General features: G+C 37.0%; 1 protein-coding gene across 15 annotated transcripts in view; it reads right to left on the bottom strand.

The window, feature by feature from the left end:
• LOC5568680 (tropomodulin) overlaps positions 1-27,236 on the bottom strand; it is a 198,473-nt gene that overhangs the window by 6,335 nt on the left and 164,902 nt on the right. For 7 of the 15 annotated variants that reach the window (XM_021847430.1, XM_021847416.1, XM_021847427.1 and 4 more), the window contains 6 exons: positions 19,973-20,224; positions 19,764-19,911; positions 18,138-18,354; positions 9,813-9,899; positions 4,021-4,779; positions 3,030-3,518 (listed from right to left, as the gene is read on the bottom strand). In XM_021847430.1, coding sequence (XP_021703122.1) covers positions 9,866-9,899; positions 18,138-18,354; positions 19,764-19,911; positions 19,973-20,224 — 651 coding nt within the window. In that variant the 3' untranslated portion in view covers positions 3,030-3,518; positions 4,021-4,779; positions 9,813-9,865. Of the gene's footprint in view, positions 1-3,029; positions 3,519-4,020; positions 4,780-9,812; positions 9,900-17,951; positions 18,355-18,753; positions 18,996-19,763; positions 19,912-19,972; positions 20,225-27,236 lie in introns of all 15 variants that reach the window. The other 8 variants (XM_021847487.1, XM_001658037.2, XM_021847450.1 and 5 more) reach the window with 7 other exon arrangements.

Here is a 27,236-nt window from a genome sequence, read left to right as displayed (position 1 = left end):
CAATTCCTGGAGGAAATTCCCGGAGAAATTCCTGAATGAATTCTCTGAAAAAAAAATCCCGGGAGAATTCCTGGACGAAATCCCCGGAAGAATTTTTAAATGAAATCCCTAGATGAAAACCACGAAGGAATTTTTGGAAAAAAAATGTAGTCCTTGATATCCCCGGGGGAATCCTTGCAGTTCTTGGAGAAAGTCCTGGAGGAAATTCTCGGATCAATTCCTGGAGGAACTCTCTTAAGAAATTCCTGGAGGAAATTCCCGAAAAAATTCCTGGAGGAAATTCCAGGCACAGTTTCCAGAGAAGTTCCTGGAGGAAATCTCTGATTGAATTCTCTGAAAAAATCCCTGGGGCTTGGACGAAAACCCCGCAGGAATTGCTTTTGGAAATCCTCTGAGATGTTTCTGGAGAAAATCCCCGGAGGGAATCCCTAAAATCCACGGAGGAAATCTTCTGAGAAACTCCTTGTGCAAATCTCAAGAGAAATTCCTCAAGGAATTTCTGGAGGAAAATCCTGGAGAAATTCGTGGAGCAAATCCACGGAGGTATTGCTGGATGAAATCCACGAAAAAAAATGTGATGGAAATACCTGTAGGGTTTCCGGGAGGGAATATCCTCGGAGCTATTTCTGCAGCAAATCGCAGGATGAATTTCTGAAAAAAAAATCCCCCGAGGAATTCCTGGAGGAAATCCAGGGAGGAATTCCTGGTGGAAATCTTGTTAGCCACACCTGAATTTACTGCAATAGTTGTTGAATTCACTTTCTTGTCTACCAAGCTCGGGGAGAAAAATCCGAACTGGTAAACAAACGTGTGTCAAATCAGATTTGGAACAGCTCAAATCTTGTTCCAAATCCGACCAACAATGAACCAGGCAGTTAGCCTGTTCCAAAAAAATAGACCAGAAAACTGGTATAAAATTAAATTGGAACATTATTTGGAACACCGGTGCAAGCTCCAAATTTCAACATGGTCCAAAAATTTGGAACCAAACAGTGATTTGTACCACCGGTGAAGTTGCCGTATCCTGTGTGGGTCCGGTTCCAAAGATAATAAACCAAATAATTACTCAATATCGAAGCTGTTTCAATTATGTAATTTAGTTCTCTCATAACATTCGTATTCAGAATCATAAAACTAGTTAAGTTGGACTTTATCTGGTTTGGATCACCGTCGAATTTTATATTTTTTGATTGTTGGTAACTTTCAGAGATGATAGTGTTAAATGTAGACAAAAAAGGAAGTTTGGCTAATTTCTACTCGATATGTAGGCGAATTCCGGCGCGTATTTTCTTCGAACAAAAGAAAATTTTCTTGCAGGTGAGTAATGGAAGAAAACAGTGTTGCATTTGAACGCGTTCAGTTTGCGTTCCAGTTCAAATTTTCGAACGAGAGATCAAGTAGGCTTGAACAATGATCAGTTCAAAAATTTGAACTCAGAAGAGCTGAAAAATGAACGCGAAAATACCTTCTTTTCGAAATATTGTCCGCCGGAATTGGGCGTAGGGTTTTGTTCTTCTTCGTCGTAAGCGCTACTATTCGTCGTATCAAACTTTAAATGTTCCACTACGGCGGATATTCAAACTTACCTGCAACATAGATTCATTATCCAAGTGTAATTTTGTGAAAGCTGTTATGGTTTGTACACTTGTACACCAAAAATGCAATAAAACTACTGTATTTTGGTAAATAACTTCAGTTCAATCATCCACTTTGCACTTTTTTACCGAAATCGCATGGACGAACACGATTTGGGAGAAATGCTTAGCGATCGACTGGGCCACACCACTTTCCAACACAAGTTTCTTCCCGCCCCCGTGGGTGACTGACTTTGCCGGGCACTTATTTTCACTATGGAAAACCTTCGTACTTCTTCACTGAAGGATTTCATTCCAATTACACGCCGTAAAACTTCAATAAATCACCAAATTTTACGAAATTTCCTCAACCGCCGCGTATAATTACGAATGTAAACAAAGTTCAATCCGTCGTACTGAGAAAAAAAAAGCTTGTACGCATCAATGTGTGCGCGACGCTCGACGTAAAAATACGATTCCTTCAATTGTGTTGTTTTAGCTGTACTGTGAACAAATGCCATAATTGTACGGTCAAAAGGAATTGTGTTCATATGTTCGGGCTGAATTTTGATGACGAACAATTAATTTTAAAGGAAATTAGTATATTCCGTCATGCTGAAGGAATGGAGGGAGATGCCCGTAGATCTATATATTCTAGTAAAACATTTTATTGTAGCGTTGATATGTTGTGTTTTAACCACTCAATACACACAGTGAGCCGTAGGTTGTGAGACGAATCTGGAAACTGATTACGACGGAGTTGAAAACGATACGACGGATTGAGAATACGGTAAGATGCATTTTCTTTGCATTATTTCCAAAAAGAGATCAAGATTTATCAAAATGTTATTGTACAATGCTAAAGCCGTTTTGAGAAAGAATTGTTTGGCATCGGTTTGTATCAGCATCATTCACTGCAATACTGGGAAAATTGCAGTTCTCACTGATCAATGCTTAATACGATGGATACTAGCACATCACCCTATAGGGGTTAATAGATTTCAAATGCTTGTTGCAAATAACTGAATGGTGAGTGATTTGTCATCGACGTTTTAACATCGTAGAACTTTAACGGTTGCCGTACATCTTCGCGGTTATCGGAGAGCGCATTTTTATAAGCATCGTAAGCTGAAAGCATGATTCGAAAAACTGTCATTCATCATACAGAAATGATCAAATATTCAAAACCAGTGTTATCATTCAAACCCATATAAATGTACATTAATATGTTTTCATTATCATTCTGATAGCGAGTAGAGTACAGTGTAATAAATTCAGCAACTGTAATTCAGGTCTTGTGTAGTTAAAGTGTGTAATTTAGAGTAAAATCAATAATCCTATATAAAACTTGTGTCTGGCGACTGTTTCCTAGTGTGTTTTGGTTGACTTTGATAGTGTTGGTGGAAGTGGACTACGCGCTAAGTAACTCATCACTACAAATTGAGATCAACTTACTTTTACATCACCAGATATGGATCCGTTGTTCCATGGACGCCTTCGACTGCAACCGACTAGTTGAGCCGAACTTTATTCTGTAGCATTTGCGGTCTTTTCTTTTATTTACGATAGAAGGATTTCAGGTGTCTATTGATTTGGGTGTGGGTCATGGAGTATTGGCGTGCGTATAGTTGTTGGTGTTGTTGTTGCTTGGAGGATATTTACATACACACAGATGACCACAATGCGCAAACGAGCAATCAGCAAACGCACAGACCGTACACAAAAGCATCTTCACACGCAAACAGGCACAAAAGCACTTGCATTGAACTATCGACGTTTGTTTGTATGTCGGACACCGTTGCGTGATGGTTTCTTGTTATTTGAATAAATATCTATGCATGTAGGTGTGTTTTTTTAATGTATTGGTTTGAATTTGTAGCAATCGATCAGAGCGACTCAAATGTGTCCAAATTTACTTGCGCTGATTCAGACGAGTTTGGCGTACTGTGAAGAAAAAATGAAGCAAATTAATAGACAATATTTTTACAACCATCATTATTTTTGTTAGAATAAAAACCACACATTTTATTGTTAGGTGTAATTGATATCATTCCATAAACTTGTTAGAAATACACAATCATTTTTAGTGGTTATTTAATTATTAAAGGTTAATATCGACTTCGATTTATGGCAGCCAAAACTTACTTAATATTTCAGAAGGTATTAGTTTTTAATAATCATTCTATTTCCAGTAAGGTTAAGTAAATGTTCAAAATATCAATTGCAATTAGTCAATAGACATTTTATACACTTTACGGAGTAATCAGGATACATTGCGAACAACAACCTTTGGGATACAGGGACTATGGGAAACCGCAATTGCTAACTTTCGAATCATTTGTACAAAAGCGTCCATTATCGACAGAATGAGGGAGACAACAGGCGAAGCAACGCTCAAACAGTAAAACTCAACTAAAACGTACTAGAACACAGATTTGGTACGAACTTTTTTCCGCCTTTTCATGACTCCATCGACTTCCATTCCTTGAGGTCAGAAACGGATGGCGTCTCAACATTCGATGACCACTCAAATGCTTAAATTTTCTCGAACAAAAAAAAAATGTTGCCACAGTGCAAAAGAGGGACAGTTATGACCCATCGACGATGATTAACGGGACCACGGATGGATTTTTAAAACTTATGAGAAACGTAGACATCGCACAACATACAGAAGTAATGATTCACGTTGTTGTTCCTGCACCTTAGTTTTTGCTTCATGCAAATGACGATGATGAAACTGATGATTTAGCTTTTTAATCTAGCTCTGCTCTCCTATTGGCTAACTAACTTGTATGACTTTAGCGTAACAAATAAAAAAGTTTTAATTGCAACAATCTTCCCCTTTTCGTTTTCTTCCGGCTATTATATTGTATACACACAAGGAAGCAAGAATTATAAAAAAAAAAACTTCTCTTTTTTTTCTAACTCAATATCAATAAACTTTACTCCTTTTTTCCGCTGCTAATATGTATATACCTGCCTTGTGCCACAATCGGAAAAAAGTCGAACAACCATCAGTAAAAGTATGCTTTATCTTTGTAACCTCCAACCTTGTTTCCTTCGTTCTCTAAATAAAGTAATATTAGTCCTGCCTTTTGATTCAGTAGTACACCTGATTAAATTACAAAGTAGTACGATTAAGAGATAGTGATTCGTGTTGTCTACTAAATAACGTTCTTAGCCACTCGATAAGGTGATTTACGAGCTGAAATGTGAACAAAAGTGAAGAGAACAAATGGGGAAAAAAGAAATAAAACAACATTAATATGGCACTTGTTCGAGATGTCAACAAAAGCAAAAGAAAAACCATGAACAAGAAATATTAGAAGGATAGGAAAGTTGAACACAAAGATAAGAATAAAAAAAACGACAAACGAAAAGGGAAAAGTCAAACTGAGAAAGTAAACTGCGTAGAATGTGAGTAAAGACTGGTCGCGAGGTTGAAATCAGAGACGAAGAGCTGATGATTTGATGCTTTTTTGTCATGGCTCAAATATGTAACCGCTTAAGATATGATTGGTTTGGTTTGCTCATATATTAATTGTATTTATATCAATAGAAACAACGAAACTTTTTTTTTGTTATGCGTAGATTTCGTGGGATTTAGTTGTATTGAAATTTAAATTGACAAATAAAGTTAGTATGAAATACGAGGGAGGAGAAAATCACTTAGCTACACACTCAAGTTTCTGGAAACGTGAACTGTCAAGCTTGCACTTCTATCACGTTTTCATGAACGTTCCTGGACCTAGACGAAACATTCATGTAAACGTGATCTAGTTCTTGAGTTCATCACAGTCGTGCACCGTTTTTTCCACGTGGTTTTTTTTTGCCAAAAAATGAAAATAAAATGAAAATGTTTTTTTCGAAATCATGTAATTTTAATGGTATCTAAATTAAAGTATCGAAGGATTGTACATATGGTGAAAACATTATGTGGTAAATCATATCCAAGTAACCATAAGCACTAATAATAAGTTTTAAATCAGCATCATAGATGCAAAATGCATTATAATAGCACTGCTAATGCTTACACGCCTATTAACAGCACTTCCACTGCATAGAAACCCAATTACTGCATCATTAATGCTTCTAAGCCTGATGCATACAGGCAATAAATAAGCACTATATTGACTCTTTATTCACATATTGGACATATTTCCATACCATCCAGTATCTTGACAGACATACCATGTGCTTAATGTTTGCATGTAGTGGTAAGAGGGAGCCAAAAATAAATCTTCTCTCACAAAAGAAGTTTTCATCATCATAGAACAAGGATCAAAATAAGGCAATTACATATCGTTAAAAGGATGAAAAACACCAACTTTCTGCATATTATTGGAGGTTTACTGAAGGATCTCATTCCAATCACACGCCGTAAAACTTCAATAAATCACCAAATTTTACGAAATTTCTTCAACCGCCGCGTATGATTGAGAATGTAAACAAAGTTCTATCCGTCGTACTGAGAAAAAAAAAGCATGTGCGCATCAATGTGTGCGCGACGCTCGACGTAAAAATACGATTCCTTTGATTGTGTTGTTTTCGCTGTACTGTGAGCAAATGCCATAATTGTACGGTCAAAAGGAATTGTGTTCATATGTTTGGGCTGAATTTTGATGACGAACAATTAATTTTAAAGGAAATTAGTATATTCCAACATGCTGAAGCAATGGAGGGAGATGCCCGTAATCTAGTGAAACATTTTATTATAGCGTTGATGTGTTGTGTTTTAACCACTCAATACATCACAGTGAGCCGTAAGTTGTGAGACGAATCTGGAAACTGATTGCGACGGAGATGAAAACGATACGACGGATTGAGAATACGATAAGATGCATTTTCTTTGCATTATTTCCAAAAACAGATCAAGATTTATCAAAATGTTATTGTACAATGCTAAAGCCGTTTTGAGAAAGAATTGTTTGGCATCGGTTTGTATCAGCATCATTCACTGCAATACTGGGAAAATTGCAGTTCTCACTGATCAATGCTTAATACGATGGATACTAGCACATCACCCTATGAGTAGTTTTTGGTAAATAGCAATATCAAAAGAATTTTCAATTAATTGATCAATTGTTGTTTACACAGTTTGAAATCAACTAAATTTCCTTCCAAAGCATATAAAAAGATCTGGTAACGGATGAGTATTCATGAAGTTATGGCCCAACAGAGATGATTTTTTTTTAAGCTTTTAACTAAGACTAGTATTCATTTTAGAAAAATTGGATGTTCTACAATTTTTTCATAAATTTTATTTTGAAGAGAATGATGCTAAGAGGGGACGGACCTGGTGTAGAGGTTAGAACACACGCCTCTCACGCCGAGGACCTGGGATCGAATCCCATCCCCGACATAGTCACTGACAAAAAAGTTATAGTGACGACTTCCTTCGGAAGGGAAAAAAAGCCGTTGGTCCCGAGATGAACTAGCCCAGGGTTAAAAATCTCGTTAATAAAGATAGAAAAAAAAATGATGCTAAGAGCACCAAAATTGGTTGGAAAATAACAAAGTTATGTAGACTTCACTGAAGGTCATATTTCATACCATGAAAATTCAGCTTCGAATCGCTTGCGTCACCTCTAAATCATAATATTTTTGGCAAAAAATTTGAGGTTTCCTATTTTAAGTGATTTAAATTCAGACGAGTATACTAATTGTTGATTCTGAAACCTTCAAAATATAAGCCGCACCCTAATGCGTATATATGCACCTGAAACATAAAGCGCTCAAGTAAAATTTCTCCTTTTTACCAAAGTAATTTTGACAGCTGATCCAGTATGAGCAAAATGTATTGCGGAATATTGAGCGGCATTTTTTTTTTTCGTACGGAAAAGTGACAGCTCCATTTGATTTTTACGGTAGGCATCACCGACTTTATTAAATCAGCTCTACTTCTCAGCAGCGTACAGCTCAAGTTATTTCGGTAGCGGAATCAATCCTTGACCGTTTTTGCCCTATCGTTTTGTACAGTTCTTATGAACAGTGTACCAGCCAATAAAGTTCTCAAGCATCAAATGACTAAACTATATTTGTATATTTGTTGTATATTTGTTAAACTATATGCGCATATAATGGTTTTATACTGCCGCATTATCGTGCTTACTGGTTACTTGGGTATCGATTTGATCCTGCTTTAAACTTGCTTGCTGCTTTTGTACACAATTCATCGTTCAAATTAGGCAAAAAAGCTGGTAATCTTGCATGCAAGTTGACTGGAATCGATAAACAATGCGATTTCAATAGTCGATGTTTCAGAATCCTAACGAGGCATACAATTTTCGAAAACGGCAAAAGATTTAGAAAACCTAAATTAAAATTTTGGATACAGTAAAAAAAAATCCATGCTGTTTTAGCATCCTTCATGAATTGTTTATGACATTGCACAATGGTCCAAATCGACATTAGCAGGAAAAAATGTTGTCTGTCTTCTCGTCTAATTAAGACGTTTAATGTCTTCAGAGAAGTTATTCGTAATTGAGTTTTGCATTCTAGGAAAAAAGTTGAATATTTAAGTATAAACTTTGACTAAAACTGTTTTGTTTCATAAAATTTAAGGCTGTGCTCATCTGCAAAATATTAGAAAATATTAGTTCGAACAACTTTGTCAAGGCCTCTTTTGATCTCACTCTTCATTTGAGCTAAGTAAATTGATTCTGTAAGTTTCAACTTACGATGGACCCAAAAAAAAAACAACTCTAGGTCTAACTTTTTTGTTTTCAGTTCTACGTAAATGTGGTCTTCAAAAGATTTATACAGGAAGTAACAATACACATTTTTGCCGAACATTGCAAGTTTGTAATTCTTGTGATTTCGAAGTTATAAGCATATTTAAGTGAAAAACTTTGAAATCTTCCGATGTCTGTGAGAACGTCATTTTTGTAAATTGACAAAAATAGGCTTACAAATTCGAAACTATTCTGTAACTCACAAAATAAGAAGCTTTTTGAGTGCTGCCCTCAGCAAAGTTGTTGGTTTTAAAGATCAACAGCTTTCCCATACACAACTTTTTGGAGAAATGTGAAACAATACATGTAGAAGACAGCATTGCTGAGGCAGCATGCCGGTAATTTTAAAATCGAGTGATTTACTGACGAATTTCAAGTTGTTTAAGTGTATTTTGGAAGTGATATTTTTTCAAATCATAAAAATGACGTTCTCACAGTTTCGTCAACAAAACTTGGCTAATATAGTAAAGGCCATACATTGAACAACTTTTGCTGAATGCCACTGAAAAAAAACACAGCGAACCAACTCCATAAGTTATGGGTATCTAAAGGTCTCATAGTTTTTCACTTAAATTTGCCTAAAACTTCAAAATCACAACAATTTCAAACTTGTAAAAATGTAAATCATAACATCCTTTACAACTTCTGAAGACCAAATTCATGTAAAACTGAAAATAAAAAAAAAAATAATACAAAAGTTATGGGTCCACCCTAAGTTAAACATTCCGAATATTCTAAACGTTTGCGGCTGAGCGCAGCCATAAATTTCATCAAACAAAAAAGTTTGAATCAAAATTTAAATTTTACAATGTTGGTATCCCTATTTTTTTATTATAGATTATTCAACAGCACACAATTTAAACAAATGAGCGAATGGCTCTTTCTGGGTAGGCTGCAAATTTATCTGTTCTATCGAAAGTTTCATTCAGCAAACTCATCAAAGAAATTAAGCTAACTCAATAACAAAGAAAAAATGCTTCGAAATTGTCTACAATGTTTCCTTACTAAACAATAACCTTGAAAGAATAATAATAATGTCTGAAGAAAAAATTGATGATAGTGTATGTGAGGTGTAGAAGTGATTATTAAAGTTGTGAATGTTGTGTCATGCTGCCTGTTATCCAAGTACAACAAGTGATGTGGAAGCTACAGAAATTAATGTTCGTTGACAGTGTTATACAATGTTAGTGTTGCTACAAACCCATGTTACATATCATTAGCTAACTGTTGTCAGAGTAATTAATCAAACAATATTACTTCTTTTAGAATGTGAGAAAATAGAAGATAGAAGACAGTAAAGAGCTTAAGAGCATCAAATAAATTTTGATAGAGAGTGATCGGCCAAATGTTCCCGGAAAATGTTCCGACAGTAAGTTAAAAAAGTCTACATCAGAAAGGCGTTAGTTGTAACTGCTTCTCGGAAAAAGAAACTCATCAATGCATTATCGCTTAGAGAGAAGGAGAAGCAGCGTTCACGTCGGTAATACCGTGCCGAACATCTTACGTTTAGTTCACTGTATCATAGTCGCTTGCTTTCTGTGAATATTTTGGAAAAATCTAAACTGCAGACGCTGCGACAGATCTTTTCTTACTGTAAAAATTGTAAAGACATGGAAGGGTGACAAAGAAAGAGACATTTAGTTTTATTGTGTTTGGCAATGGGTTTGATTTTGCGTTATTCACATAATGGTAGATGGTACAATTAACACAATGGATTCAATCGGTTTTCGCTTATTCTCCTGAGTTGGCTTTTATACATCGGTTACAGATACCAATAGAAAATCGTTTTGCTGTGCTGCATTACAAATTGGAATTGCATCATTCTGTGTTGCCTAAGTGTGGTTTTGGCGGGGAAGCCGTTCCGTGGACTTCTTGAGCCAATTGTTGCGATGTTTCTGGATGTTTGTGTCTTTACAAGCTCAAGAAATGCCATGGATCAAAAATCAAAACACAATCAAAAAGTATGGAAAATGCTGCTTTGTATGACTGTCGGAGGTGTAAACTATGTAAACTGTGAATATAATCGAGTTTTATTTTACTCGTTTTACACTAAGATTGTTATCATCGAACAAGATTGGAACCAGTGGTGATAGTTTTTATCTTGATCCATTCATTTGCTTAAAAACAACGAGCTATGCACTCGGTTACCAATGGATTTAATGGTGACATCATAAGTTATGCGAGATTTCTTCAGTATTTTGATTGATGGTCATTCACAGTACCGTTATCAACGGCTACCAAGTATTCAATCATTTTGACGTAGAATACTGGATAAAAATTAATACAGTTTAAAAGTAGTTTATTCAACTTTTGATAAAATTGTATGCAATAACCGTTATTCGATCGTTCTTAAGCTAACAGTACACGGAGGACATACTTGGCATGGGTCTGCAAGCAGTACACATATTTGTTCAAAACTAATAGATTTCCCCTGATATCAACCAAAGGTTTGTCAAATAAATGACAGTCTAATATTCAAAATAAGTCCTATTAAGCACATTATTACAGTTGAGTAGAACAAGTTTCCTTGCGACCCTAAACGTTCGGGGCAACTGGAGAAGTATCTCCAAAGACTGACGAAAGATGGAGCTCTACAGTACGCCTGGCAATGGCGTGACGCTACCCTGCGCTGTAGCCATAAAGGTAGGGTGACCAATATATTTGGACCCCTTTATATTTTAGACCCCCTGGGCCATTTTCTTGTAAATTTCCCGGTTTAGATCGAAAGACCAACTCAATTCGCATGCCATTTGGAAAGATAAGACTAATCAGCACTTGCATCAACCGTTTGTACATAGAAAATGTGTATATTTTATCTGAAATTAATTTAATTTAATAGGTTTATCCATGCAACCGTTACAACACGTTACACACAGAAATGGAAGCCATCAGAAATTTTTCAAATGTAAACAAAAACTTTTTTCAAATTTCTGAACTAAAAGCGTAGATTTTTTTCGATTTTTCATTGTCAATCGACTGATTAGACTATGGGCAAGCATATTATACAACCAGTATCGTGGACTTTGTCGTCAATCGAATATAATTGCCAGGGGTCCAAAATATATACTTTGAGGGTCCAAAATGCATTGGTGTGTCCAAAATGATATAACTAGGGAGGAGCTCTGGTATGTGGTGGACGATGTGAAGCCGGAGTCGGTTACCGATCAGTGAACGAAACGCGACGAAACGGAAAGGTCGGTTTGTGTATCGAAGACAATCAGTTCGGTTTATTGAAAAATGCGAACAGTATAAAATCTTTCTGAAAGCTTATCACGAGAAGAACACGGTTACGTCGCGTGTGAAACAATACAGTTTGAATCTTGTGGAAGGTGGCGATCTCGAGTGCCATTTGATAGTGTTGGAGGATTTATTCGATCGTCTGTCGGATGCGGGGCAATTACTGGAAGAGTCGCTACGGATTGCGATGATCCTGCGCAGCTTGCCCGACTCCTACGGAATATTGGTGACGGTCCAAGAGAGTCGTGCCGATGTCGATATCACCATAAAACTGGAAAAATCAAATCTCCTGGATGAATTCGAGAGTTGTCGAGGAATCCGATTCCGAGAGTAGCGGAAAGAAAGTCGAAGCGTCCTTTGGAGTTGGTCAACACAGAACTCTACGGTATAATGCAAACGACGACGCCTGGTGTAAAGCGATTTCTGATGACGACGATCGACGATTTCAGTCGGTACACGATCGTTCATTTGCTGGAGAAGAAATCTGAGGCTGCTGGTAAGGTAAAGGAATACGTTAGGTACGTTGGGGTATCTGAATCCGACATGTGTGCATGTTCCAGGAATTCCAGGAGAAGCGTGGTAAGCTCGTGATTAAAGCGAAAAAAAATACGTTCGTCGGTTATTCGGAAGAGCATAAAGGCTACCAGTTCGTATATACCGGAACGAATAAACCGAGACGCGAAGTTCTTGGAAATCCTGCATTTGCATTTCCAAAGCGTTCATCACAAGGGAAAGTGATCGAAGGTGGATAAGTTTGAAGGATCCGAGTTAGCCAGAAGTGAAGAAGAAGACTGTTCTTATTTGGACTGTATGAGAGGAGAACAAGATCGGTTACAAGTGAAAAAAGTGGTTCAAAATTTTAGTGAGTAGGAAAATCCTGAAAACATGCGTCGACCCAGGAGGAGTTTCCACCTGGTCATCTGTCGGAATACGATGTTGGCATAGCAAGAGCCGACGGCAAGAGTGTAACAAGGCAAAAAAGCAAGAATTCAGGAAGAGCCAATCCTAGGGATGCTGCGAGGATTAGTATTGAGGAGGAGTGATGGAATATGCATTGCTGTTCTTCTCAGTATAGTATTCGGCGACTGGAAACCAATCTGATAGACAAACTCGTGGAGTTCTACTGAAACATTACGAGAACCATGTGGTTGGACTTGTGCAACATAGGGGAGTCGGAAGATTACCGGCATGCTTTAGTCTTACCTGAGTGGAATAGTGCGAAGAGAGATAAACTAACAGCACACAAACTCAATAAGACATTGGACCGTATGAATAAAATGTAGTAAGGTTGAGTTTACTACATTCTCGGTAGTAAACGCTATATGTGGAACACGAGTGGAACATGTTTGTGTAATTTTCCTTTCTACACCTTTCGAACATACTACAAACAACGCATTGCTATGAATAAAGGTAGCATTTACTACAAAGCTACTGGTAGTTAGCTTCAGAGGTTGCTACACACGCTTTGAGTTTGCGGAATTGAATGGAATAATTTACTTTTGAGTAAAAATCATGGGAAAACGATACGAGTTTTGATATATCGGAAGGTATTTTGAGTATTGCAAAGGAATTCTGAGGTTACGAAAACTTTCGCTCCGCCAATTCTGAGATTCCGGTAAGATTACCGGCAGTAGCAATTTGTAATATCCGTGTGAATTCTGGCATTACGATATTTATGTTATTTTCTAGAAATTTTAGGATGTCGGTAGGAATTCAGATATTGATAAAGTAATTCTGAATTTTACGTGTAAATTCTGACATCTCAGATTTCCTTTTGAATTCCGGAATTCCTGTAGGAACTTTGTGATTCCGATAGGGATGTCGGATTTTTTATGATAATTCTGAAAATTTAAATACCATTCTAGGAATATTGCGGAAATATTAGGAATCTGGTAAAAACTCTAGAATTGGGGTGGGAATGGGATTCCGAATATTAATCTCTTGAAATTCTGTGGGTATCTTTGAGACGATATTTCTGTTAGAATCTATGAGATTGCGGTGTGATTCCTGCGAATTATTGTGTGAATATTTGTAATTCCGAAAATCAATCTTTGTAATTATTGTAAAAACCTTTAAGATTCCGTTGATCTCCAGTTCCGTTGGAATTTCAAAGTAAAGCTTTAATATAAACGTTTTGAATGTCGGTAAATATTTTATAGATTTCAATGGGATTTTTTGTGGAATCGTTAAGAATTTTAATAATTTCAAAGGGAACCCTGGTGTTTTAGGGGAGATCCTCATTGAATTCTAACGACTACCAATGGAATCACTACAATTCTCATAAAAATCTCTACATTCTAAGTTCTAGACATTCCAAGGATACTATCAGAAACCCCACTAAAATAACGAGAATATCACAGAAACACTTAGAACATCGGAATTCAACATGCTGTTAAGAAAACACACGGGGAGCATCAAAATTCTACCGCAATTTCACCAGAATCTCAGTACTGGTGCTAGAAAATATGTGGTTCCTAATTTGATAGCTGTAATCTCAAGATCTCTTCATAAATGTTAAGCTAGTATTTAAAAAATCATCGGCGTTGGCGAAGGCCGAAAACCACCCAGAAAATTCTTTGATGTACCATCATCATAAAATCATACACATAGAGAGAATACCAGACTAATCGCAAAATTACACTACAAATCTTGTCAAATAAAAGCACCTTCATGATTTGTGCAAATTTTCGCGTAATCGATTAGATTCCATGCATTTTCTTCATATGCATGATTGTATTAATTTTAAGCGTCACTATGAATAGATTATTCTTTACGTGCAGAATCACTCTGCACTCTGAATGGAAATTTCTTAACGTGCAGCTTCAGTCGCTGCTCATGTTCGAAAGTAGTAAGTACTACATGTTCGAAAAGTTTTTTATTCATTCCAAAAGTGTAGTAAACTTTGTGGATTTTGTTTTTGAGTAGATGCTACATGTAGTAAAGTTCAAAGTTTTTTATTCATATCACCCATTGGAACAGACGGACTATTCGATTGGGTAGAAACTGGTTGGAGCTATTTGTATAACTCTGAACAATCGTAATTTTCTTTGGAGGACATTAAAATTGATTCAGCAGAATTCAGGGGTACGTAGCGCTCTCCTTGTTAGATGATGTGAAAGCAAAATCATTATACTAATGAACTGCCCTACAATCCAGATGGTTGCCGACGCGATGCAAACCCCGATAGAGGAACGTTACACATCAGATTTGTAAAACGGGTTGAACTTGTGCATCAGTAGCAGGCTTGGGAACTGTGATCACAATTTGTCACAGTTCATTGATCCTGCCAGTCAACCAAAACACAAAGCAGCAGCAGCATCAATACTATCAGGTGTTACGCTGCCAACGGTTCACACACTGCTTGACTGTTTTTGTCTCTCCACTATGACCGTTTTCGGGCAGCCATCTCGGGATGAATGATTGAAAAAATGTTAAATCATTCAATCGCTAATATTTCGCTTGTGTTTTCAACTAATTGAAATCTATTAGCGCTAACAGCAAGAGCACAATCATTCCGTTGCGATACATATAAACAAGTTCAATTTCATGCAGCCTTTATCGAGCAAAAATGCAAAACCCTGAAAACAGGAAATATCGTGTCACTACTGTGCTCGAGTCATTTCGTATTCGGGTTTGAAAAAACGTTGCAAAGAAGAAGATTACAGTTTTGAAGAGCCGTGACATTTTTTTTGTTTTGAACGGTCATGGTTTTCTTTGGATTTTGATGGTCGTGTAGAAAAATGTGAATGTCGAGGTGGTAAATGTTTGCTACAGTAAGTACATTTCCCATCCCTGATCAGGAGTTTTGTAGTACAGTGACCACTTCGGCACTCCTCGTCCTAGAGAACAGCAAAACCATGTCTGGTCTATACCTTATGTAGTCCGATATAGTTGTCTGGATATGCTGAAAGGCAGTTTTTTACTATTATAACATATATTTTCATCCGCTGCAGCGAAATCAACTAAGACTTCGTTTCGAGCATTATCCTTTCCACGAAATGTCGGTTCGACCAATTATCATATGCTTTATGTTGCAACTAACCCTTTCGACCAAATGTCCATACGACGAAATGTCCGTTCGACCAAATGGCTTTCGACCAAATGTCATAGATTCGCCAAAAATAGAGTCTTCCACCCTGAATCTATGAATCCGTTTTGTCTCAAATTCACTCTCGAACACTCGGTTTTTGTATGGCGATGTGGTTGAAATGTTTCTCGCTGAAATACGTTATCAAAGGAAATGGCAGTCAATTACAATTCAATTTAATCATCTTCAAATCTACTTTATACCTCGAGAGTAGTGATGATTCTCTAGTTCGAAGCCAGTATAACTAGCTTAGATAAATTTATTTGCGAAATTCATTAAAATACGATTTTTTCGTGCTGTTCGGAATTTGAATCAAGGTGTTCGGAATATGAGACAGAATGAACACAGTGTTCGGCATTTGAATCAAAATGATGTTTATTTAAAATTGTTTTGTATTGATTTCAAGTGAAAGTATATCACTTGAAATCAATAGTAAACAATTTTAAATAAACATTTTATTGGCTCATCCAACACCTAATAGCTGGACGTTGTGAAGAAATTAAAATTTTCGCAAATACTAGCAAATTTATGCGCACCAGATACATTTTAAGTCACTGTTGGCCTTAAGTGTTCGGAATACGTCAAACGAAAAATTCATCACTGGGCTACTGGGTGTTCCGTGTTGTCCGTTGCCTAATGTTTGTGATTGTTCAGTCTGTGCAGCCTTTGGCTGAAGACGGTGTAAATTGTCTCACCAGTATATCACCCAATGAAAAACTCCTGAGTGATCATGAGGCGCAAGCTCCGAAAAACAGGGAAGGTCTTCATAAACGAAGAGGAGTTGAAGAAAGAGAGGATGAGAATGTGTTATCTCACATTCAAGGATGACACACGTGTTACACCGAATTTGATAGGTAACGATAAGTCCAAGGAGCGTGCATTTAGCCTAGAATTCCAAATATCCGCAATAAAATACATTTTTGGTGATATTTTTTGTCTGTTGTATTTATTTTCGAGTACAATTCTTAGGTGTTAAAAATTCGATATACAGTACTGGACAGAATAAAGTACGCATTGGCCGTTTTTCCATACTAAATGGTCAAGTTTGGAGGCTTACATCTCGGTTCCTAGATGTCCGATTGACCTGAAATTTTCACCGCAGCTTGAAAGTAACCTCAAATTTGCTAGGCTAGAAATTCATAATTTTTCATTAACAAACTTTAAAGTTATCGCAAATCTTAAATTTTGATAAAAATGACAAAAATTTGAAATAGAAATAATTTTTAAATGGAAATATTTAGAGCAATATGTCCTTCTGCAAAAATTTGCAATTTGATAAGACACACAAGTTTGCAGAACATAATTTTTCGGTAAAACTGATTGTTTTCAAAATATTTTCAATATCAAATTATGCAATTTTTCGCAAGTTGAGAGATTTCCAATAATTCAAAAGATTGTGTTTCAAATACAGTGATATTTCAAATCCGTAAAATCTATGTTATATCTAGGCTGTGGTGAAAATTTCAGATCAATCGGACAACTAGAAGCTGAGATTCAGTACTTTATTCTGTCCAGTACTGTATATATTCTTTTTGAGACCTCCAACGAGAATCCATTATTTTGTAGCATTGAAACATTGTGTTCAAAAAGACCGAACAAATAGAGATTATTGCATACAACTTTATTAAAAATTGACAGAGTTTTGAACATTCCAGTGTTTTATTTTGTTTATACGATGATTGGCAAATAAATTCAAATAAATATTTTTTTAAATGTTTAAGGCTTTCAGTTGCGTTGTTTGTATGGGAAACATTTCGTATCCAAAAGATCTGACAACTGTATGAAGTTTCAAGCGCAAACTTCGCGAACTAACATTGAGGTCTGGGTTGCGTCTGATGAAAATTGTAACTTGCCTGCATCCTGAGTGCAATGCAAGTGTCTATCTGTATATGTGGTAATAGAGTTTATTTGGTGTTAGATCCGGAAGAGAACAGAAGGCAGAGACAAACAGACATAACACTTAGAAATAGCCCAATTTAACTATTTCTGTAGCCCATAATTTTGCCACATCTCGTTAGTATGGTAAAATGTATTATGTCTGCTGATCTGTGAACAGAGTGTAAGTATGAGATGTGAACAATAATAATATAAGCTAGCGCATGCGCAGGTCACTATAGCGCTTAAAATAATCCGATATGTACCTCCGGCTTCATTTTGGTATTTACTGTTCGGCTGCGGTGAATTTTGTAAATTCTGTTGTCTTTGTTGTACAGAATACAGAAGCGATTTGAAAGAAACGTGCAATTTTAGAAAGTTTAACTAAATTGAACATATAAAATGATAGAACACTAAGAAATTATAAACTACTAGACTCACTACCTTTGCAAATTAACAGTGGATTTCTGGATTTTGGTATCAGCCTTGCTTTCTATGCCTTATTGGTTAAACGCTTAAAGTTTAGAATGCGTCAAACTAGCAGCATGAGTGCATAAAGAGGTTAAGAGCAGCAAAAATTTTGAAACGAAAAACAAAGAGCGAATCGCTTTCTCTTGGCATTGTCATTACATATCCTCGTCGTCGGATGGTGGCGGGCGAATGACGATATTGTCCGGATCTTCCTCGACGTCGTAGTCTTGAGGCACTGCATGGACCTCTTCCTCTTCCTCCTCTTCTTCTTCCACTTCCTCTTCGACGCCCTCGAGCTCTTCCATTCTTTCCTCGACGTGATGCGGTCGATAGAGGCTGCCACGTGACGATCGGCCATCTTTCTTATCGACACGGACTGATAGGATGTTACGAGCGATTGATATTGGTTTTAATTGGTTTTTTTTGAATGCGTATGGCAAGAGTGTGCGCGAGCGCGTGAGCGTAATAGAGTAAGACGTGTTACCAAAAAGAAAAAGAAAGGTAAAACACATATACAGATAGAAACACGGATTGCTGTCGGTTAAACACGTTGGGGAATGATTTTGATGGAGTGTCATATATGGTAGCATTTGAGTGAATCTCACAAAAAGTTCCGAAAAGTTTGACAGAGAAATTTCGACAAAAGTGGACAACGTGGACCGTTTAACACTTACACAAACGTAATTATGGAAGTTTATGTCCAAAAACTTAACACATGTTTGGTAATCAACCCACGGAAAGGACACGTTTACTTGCAATAGGGAGCCATACGAACCTAAGCTCTCCAAAAAGCTACCTAAACCTCAACCACCGTTGAGTTGCTATCAATTTCAAGGTAGATTTCTGACTTTTGAATAACGGGTTCCTCCGCTAGTTGGTCCAATTCGTTGCCGATTGTTTTGGGAATGCTTGGCTCTTTGGAAACTGATCGTTCCGCCGAAGAGCGCTTCGAACGTATTGGTGGAGGAACGGTCAGGTAGCGATAGTACGGAATTGGGTGGCAGTGTTGCGGATCATCTGCAATCGTTGACGTGAAACGATTTATTATTGAATCAGTAGACCCTTTTTTTATTTAAACAAAAGTCTATCGGATATCTCTGGCATAACAAATGAACAGTTATCATTCCATTCCAATGTTCCAGCTACTTTTTCAAACACAGGGCGCGAGGGATGTTCTTACACAAAATTATTAGTGCCTTGAATACTTATAAAGGATACCAGGTCTATACGCTTGACAGATCTCGGAAAATATCACTGACTGTAAATGTAAATATTACTAAGATTTCGGTTAAACTTTCACTGAGATATCCAACAGCAGATTAAGGTGTCCAAGAAAATATGAATGTCCGAAAAGTTTTCAAGAGTGGCACACATTCTTACGAACATGTTAGTTATGAAAAGTGTTATCAGAAATAATTTTAAGGTTTTGGAAAAAAGCTACTAAAAAATTGTATGAAAACAATATTTTAGGGATTCTAACTTAATATTTGTAATGCTTTAAATAACACATAAGGTCATAACTGAAACATTTGAATGGAATGAGAGTCATTCATTCAATTAATCAAGAGAATCCTTCGACTTCAACACAAACCCTACAACAAAGCGTTGTCTGCCTCCACCTTCATATCGTTCAGCTGAAAGAAGCATAATAATCTAACCAACACATATAACCTCCACCGCAACTAGTAGAAAATCATAGCCAGAATGTACTGTAACCCATTGTTTTGAAATTTTGCCCTTTTTAGATAAATTCCTTCCTGTTGCGCAATGGAATGAGTTACTCACTTCTATCGATGTTACGCTGCAGATGGGCGGCCACCCGATGGCGGGCATCGTTGAACTCCAGATGCAGACCTAGCCGTAACAGGGTCGTGTTCTTCTCCACCAGGTCTGTGATTTCCATCTCGATTTTGTTACCCAATACTTGCGATCGCTAGAAACGGGACAGAGAAAGTGTTACTGGGAATAACTTGGATTTCTATCGAAGGACGTACTTGGTTGGAGGCTCGGAACTCCTCGATGGACATCTGTGTGAGCAGGGCTTTCACCAGAGTGACGATCACCGGCGGGCTGATGAAGTTGGTTTCCACGTTCAGTACCCGCAGGGTGTGGTTGCGTTCGATCGCGGCAGCTAGCAACAGGGCAGTGCGATCGGTAAGGCCGACGTTGGTCAGCGAGAGCACTTCGAGGTGGGTGTTGCTTTGCAGGGCCTCGAACATCTTCTCGTACTGCTCGTCCGAGATGGTCTGGGGATAGAAGAAAATAATTTTATATAGTTGTTAAATTTGGCTTGAATGCCCTCGATATGATTTTTGAAAGGTAAATTTTTATCTAGCTTGTGAGCTAGATACTCAACTTCATCTGACCAATATTTTGGAACCCCCTCTCATCGTAAAAACATATCTGAGCGATTCAGTGCGCATCGTACCTTCGTGCTGTGCGTACACGAATTCTCTCTGCTCTTGGAAGTTTTCTTAAAAACTACCTAAAGCAATAAAACAGTACTTTTCAGTGCTACAAAAACAGTACTTTTCAGTGCTAAAATTAAAAACGGTACTTTTCAGTGCTACTAAAACAGTACTTTTCAGTACTATTTTATCTACTATTGATCCCTTTACGATCCTTGTTTGGACCCGTGCCTTCGATTTTTCGTTGGACCCGTTGGCGAAAGCTAGCGGTGGTAATCCTTCTTGGACACCGTCTTGGGAAAAAACCTTTCGAAGGTCACGTCTTCTTTCGTTTATTCATTAAACATGGTATCAACAACTAACAAAAGGAAGGGTGAATCTCTGAATTTGCTACTTCCTTCCAAAAAAGTGGGTTTTAAAACTGTCACTACACGTGGCAAGAATGGAAGAAAGGACGCTTCCCCGGAATGCGAACTTTCTTCCAAGGGTGAAATGAATAGTTGTATCGAAATGAGCAATCAGTTCGATGCTCTAGACAAATTTTCCGAACACCAAATCGAAGCAGCCTCTAGCCCAGGCTCTTTGATTCAAGTGAGGAAGCAAAGAGTGCCGCCTATCGTGGTCAGTTGTTCCGAATTTGCGGGATTTAGGCAGGAGATCTTGAACTCCATTAGGGGAATCAAGGTTTCCTTCCAAATCGCAAAGAAAGGAGACTGTCGCGTTTTGCCGGAAACTCTTAAAGATCGTGAGCTTCTTCTCAAATATCTTGAAGAGAAGAAGCACAAATTTTTTACTTATGACGACAAAACTGAACGTTTGTTCAAAGTTGTCTTGAAAGGTCTCTCAAGTGACTATAAATCACCTGAAGAGATCAAAAATGGAATAAATGATTTACTTGGATTTTCCCCAGTCCAAGTAATCATTATGAAAAAGAGAACCCAATCTGGCATTGTTCGGAAAGGGCTTTCTCAAGAATTTTATTTAGTTCACTTTAACAAAAAAGAACTAAATAATATTAAAGCTTTAGAAAAAGCAAAACTTTTGTTTGATGTCCTTGTGACATGGGAACATTTCCAGAAACCTGGAGGAAATTACCAGAACCCCACTCAGTGCCGTCGGTGCCAAAAGTGGGGTCATGGTACAAAAAATTGTCGCATGGATGCTAAATGCATGATTTGCGGAGGTTCTTCTCACGCCAAAGACGTCTGTCCAGTGAAGGAAGATACCACCAAATTCATATGCTGTAATTGCGGGGCTAACCATAAGTCCAATTTTTGGAATTGTCCTTCACGCAAAAAGGTCATTGAGGCTCGTGCCAGGCAGATGAAAGATAATATCCGTTACGATAACGGTCGTTTCCGGAATTTGCCTGGTAGAGTATCGAACAATGCTCATTTTTCAGTTAACGATCGCTTGATCATGAATCATACCCATCAGGAAGATCATAATCATGCTCATTCACAAACTAATTTTAATCCGTCGGGTAGCCGTTCGAATCTTTCTATTCCGAATGTATCTACCCACGGTAAATCCTTTGCCGATATCGTAGCAGGAAATTCGAACTCCTCTCCTGTTCGATCCATGGGTACCCATTCTACTTGTTTCAAATCAAATGGAAAAAACCCTACCGCCACAGGTAACTCCGCTTCTTCGTCTACCGGAAATTCCAATGGGAAATCACATGACATGTCTGCCTCTGATTTTAATTTTCTAACTGAACAATTGAATCTAATGATTGATGCAATGTTCAAAGCCACCACTATGACTGAAGCAGTCCAAGTAGGTGTAAAATTTACAAATCAAATTGTTATTGGATTACGTTTTTCTAATGGATCCAAATAATAATTTAAATATTTTAAATTGGAATGCTCGTTCTCTGAATGGTAAAGAGGACGAGCTGTTTAATTTTCTTACGGTTAATAACGTGCATATAGCAGTTATTACCGAAACGTATTTAAAACCTGGATCTAAACTCAAAAGAGATCCTAACTTTTTTGTTTATCGTAATGATCGACTTGATGGGGCATGTGGGGGAGTTGCAATCATCATTCATAGGCGTATAAAACATCAACTGTTTGCATCATTTGAAACTAAAGTTTTTGAAACTTTAGGTGTTTCTGTTGAAACACAGTTTAGTAAATATACTTTCATAGCTGCCTATTTGCCTTTTCAATGCTCTGGGCAGCAAGTTAATTTGCTCCAAACTGACTTGCGTAAATTGACTCGCAATAAGTCAAAATTTTTTGTCATTGGTGACTTTAATGCCAAACATCGGTCATGGAATAATTATCAAAGTAATTCCAACGGCAGAATTTTATTTGATGAGTGCTCTTCAGGATATTTCTCAATTCAATACCCTGATAGCCCCACATGTTTTTCCTCTTCTAGAAATCCATCTACGATTGATTTTGTCTTAACCGACTCTAGTCATCTTTGTAGCCAACTGGTTACTCATGCTGATTTTGATTCTGATCATGTCCCTGTTACATTTCAAATATCCCAAGAAGCGATTCTCAATCCTATCAGCTCCACTTTCAATTATTTACGAGCCGACTGGAATATATATAAAACGTATGTTGACTCCAATCTTGATGTTAACATTTCTTTAGAAACTAAACTTGATATTGACAATGCTCTTGAAACTTTAACAAATTCCATTGTTGAAGCCCGGAGCATTGCAATTCCAAAGTGTGAAGTAAAATTTGAATCCGTGATTATAGACGATGATCTTAAACTCTTGATCCGTCTTAAAAACGTGAGGAGAAGGTAATTTCAACGCACTCGCGATCCTGCTATGAAAATTATATGGCAGGATTTGCAGAAAGAAATCAAGAAACGTTTTGCTCAATTAAGAAACAAAAATTTTGAAAATAAAATTTCTCAATTGGACCCTGGCTCTAAGCCCGTTTGGAAATTATCGAAAATCTTGAAAAAACCTCAGAAGCCAATACCGGCATTGAAAGAGGAAAACAAATTATTACTAACTAATTGCGAAAAAGCTCAAAAACTTGCTATGCAGTTTGAAAGTGCGCACAATTTTAATTTAGGACTTACTAGTCCAATTGAAAATGAAGTTACTCAGGAGTTCGAAAATATTCTCAATCAAGAGAACGTTTCGAAAAAAATCAAAAACATGAAAGCTCCTGGCGATGATGGAATTTTCTACATCCTCATCAAGAAACTTCCAGAAAGTAGCTTATCATTTTTAGTTGATATATTTAACAAATGTTTTCAATTAGCATATTTTCCTGACAAATGGAAAAATGCTAAGGTTGTTCCAATTTTAAAACCAGACAAAAATCCTGCAGAAGCTTCTAGCTATCGTCCAATCAGTTTGCTTTCCTCCCTCAGTAAACTTTTTGAAAAGGTTATTTTGAACAGAATAATGGCCCACATCAACGAAAATTCAATTTTTGCCAATGAACAGTTCGGATTCCGCCATGGACATTCGACCACTCATCAACTTTTACGTGTAACAAATTTGATCCGTTCCAACAAATCTGAAGGCTATTCTACTGGTCTTGCTCTTCTAGACATAGAAAAAGCATTCGACAGTGTTTGGCATGAAGGTTTGATTGTAAAATTGAAAAACTTTAATTTTCCAACATACATTGTTAGAATAATTCAAAGTTATCTGTCAAATCGTACACTTCAGGTTAATTATCAGAACTCCAGATCTGAAAGACTTCCTGTAAGAGCTGGTGTTCCCCAAGGCAGCATTTTGGGACCAATATTATACAATATTTTCACATCTGACTTACCTGAGCTACCTAAGGGATGTCAAAAATCTTTGTTTGCGGATGACACAGGCCTCTCCGCCAAAGGACGAAGCCTGCGTGTCATCTGTAGTCGATTGCAAAAAAGTTTGGATATTTTTTCTTCATACTTGCAAAAATGGAAGATTTCTCCTAATGCTTCCAAAACTCAACTAATAATATTCCCACATAAACCAAAAGCTCTTTATTTGAAACCTTCAAGTAGACATGTTGTCACGATGAGAGGGGTTCCAATAAATTGGTCAGATGAAGTTAAGTATCTAGGGCTCATGCTAGATAAGAATTTAACTTTCAAAAATCACATTGAGGGCATTCAAGCCAAATGTAATAAATATGTAAAATGTCTCTATCCCCTTATTAATAGAAAATCAAAACTTTGTCTTAAGAACAAGCTTTTGATATTCAAACAAATTTTCAGGCCAGCCATGTTGTATGCTGTACCAATATGGACTAGCTGTTGTAATACCAGGAAGAAAGCTCTGCAGAGAATTCAAAATAAAATTTTGAAAATGATTCTGAGGCTTCCTCCCTGGTATAGTACCAATGAGTTACATAGAATATCCAATGTTGAAACATTGGAACAAATGTCAAATACAATCATTAATAATTTCAGGCAAAAATCGTTACAATCTTCTATTGCCACGATTAATGCGTTATATGTTTAGGTTAAGTTAGGTTAAGTATATTAAAAACGTTTTTTTTTCTCTTATAAGCAGGTGAAATTAACTCACCTGTAAGAAAACTGAACTGCTACGGCAAATGAAATGTAATATGTTGTTAACAAAATGTTAATTAAATCTTAAATTTGTTTTACCAAATTAGGATGATAGTGTTGTCAAATAACACAGAACACCTAGACATAAGAAATGAATGTAATGTTTGGAATGACACTAATAAAGAAATTAAAAAAAAAAATATCTGAGCGATTCTCGCTGAAACCAGGCCGCCATCGGCACCCATCGTTAGAATTCCAATTTAATGTCACTTATCGCTAGTTTTCGATAAAACTTAAGGGTGGTTCTTTCGGTTTTCTCAAATCGCTGGACTCCTCGTACGCCAGCTAGCTAAACAATTTGCGAAAAAGCCCATTTTTTGATAAATATTCAATGTCATGTTGCTGGAAAAATTACCGGAAAATGAATTGAGCTTTGACAATTTTGTGGAAATCCTAGAAAATGCCTAGAAATAAAACCGCTTGAATTTTTGCAAATGTTCTAAACGAGAATCTTATATGAAGTTCTGGAGAATGGTAGAATCATCCAACTTAAGACTTTCTTGAAAAATAATTGGAAGATTTTTTGGACGGATTCCTGATGCTACCTCTGAGGTAACTTCTTTGGTAGTCTTATTAGAGATCATGATTTCCTCAAACAAATTTTTTGAAAGGATTCCTTAGGAAGTCCGTCAAAATCACGAAATGAACTCCTGAAGGAATCTTTGGAACAAAAAAATCTTTGAGCGAATACCTGTATCAATTCCCAGAGGAAAAAATGTAGAAATTCAGGAGATGTAATACTTGTTGTATTTCATAAGGAATTTTCAAAAAATAACTTTTAAATATTCTTAGTGGAATGGCTGGCAAGATTCTCTGAGGAGTAGCAATTTTATCTTTTGGTTCCTGTTGTTTTTTTGTTATCTTGGTTCTTTATTGATTCCTTTTGGATCTTGTCTGGTTTTTGGTCTCTTTTTTTAGACTAGAAGTCTCAAAAGTTTCTATTTTAAAGACACTTAGTCGCTACCAGTCCTGTTAAGGAACTAATAATTAATGTAATGTCCTGAATCGCAAGTCAAACCACTTATGTAAAAAGTGGGCTTAAATAAAACATACATGTAGAAGTTTTTGCGCGTTTTGCCTAATTGATCAGAAAAAGTCGTACTGTATTATTATATCAACTGAATGATCATTGGAAGATATGTTGAAACCTGATATCAACTCAATTTGGCCCACGATTCATAGCAATGATGCTAATTGGACATGATTGAATCTAAAAACTTCCGAGCTTATTGTAAAACTACTCAATAAACTGAAGTTTTTTTATAAATGGTTCAATGTGCAGAAACTTCTTTAAATATTTCGTTGGAAATTCTTCAACAATTCTGCAAACATTTTCAGTGTTTCTGACAAGAATTACTTCAGAAATTCTCCAAAATATACTCTAATTTTAGAAGCCCAAATAGTCGTAGCGGTTAACACGCAGCTATTCAGCAAGAACAAGCTGAGAGTCGTGGGTTCGAATCCCACCGGTCGCGGATCTTTTAGTAAAGGAAATTTTCTCGACTTCCCTGTGCATAGAGTACCTGTGACACGAATACACATGCAAAAATGGTTAATTGGCAAAGAAATCTTTCAGTTAATAACTGTGGAAGTGCTCATAACAACACTAAATTAACGACACGGGCGGCTGCGTTTTGAAGTTTGTGTCACGTTTACCTCCTACCGCATTTTTTTTTTCGTTTCGGCTTATGAAAATTAGATTCGGCGGATGCCACGTGCAAATATTCTGTGGAAATATATTTTTCAAAGTGATAAAAGCGTTTTTTTTTTTCAGACATTAGTGGAGTTTTGTTTTACATTTATTCGATTTGCTCGAGAGTGCTCTGTGATAGCTCCAGCAATTGAATTCGTTTCGCGCGACTGTTTTTTTCTGTCCTGTGTTTGTGTGTGTGTGTGTTAAACGTGTTGAAGAAATTGAATTGGTTTTGGTTCGTGGATGGTCGATGCGGGATGGAATGTAAACTACAGTTTTAGTCGATTTTTTGTGCGGTGCGTGCACTTTGATAAGCAGAAGTTTGCGGCTCACGTTATTATTCATTGTTAGAAGAGCGAAGGAAAGGAATTTGGTGAGTTTGTTCTGATCAGCAGCGCATAATCACAATGCGTAAATATTAACCATTTGTCAGCCATAACGTTTACCGAACGTATCCTATGGCACTACCCTTTCCATCAACATTCCACAACATCCCGTAACACCTATGAGAGGTCGTAGAGTTCTCTGCATCTTTCTTAAGTAGGAGTTCAATGAATCATCCTTTCCCATTCCCCAGCTTTCGCAAGGACGTGGCTAGGACAGCTC

Source organism: Aedes aegypti, chromosome 1 (genome assembly GCF_002204515.2).
Source record: "Aedes aegypti strain LVP_AGWG chromosome 1, AaegL5.0 Primary Assembly, whole genome shotgun sequence".
In the NCBI taxonomy this organism is placed as follows: domain Eukaryota; kingdom Metazoa; phylum Arthropoda; class Insecta; order Diptera; family Culicidae; genus Aedes; species Aedes aegypti.
This window is presented reverse-complemented; position numbering and strand designations above follow the sequence as displayed.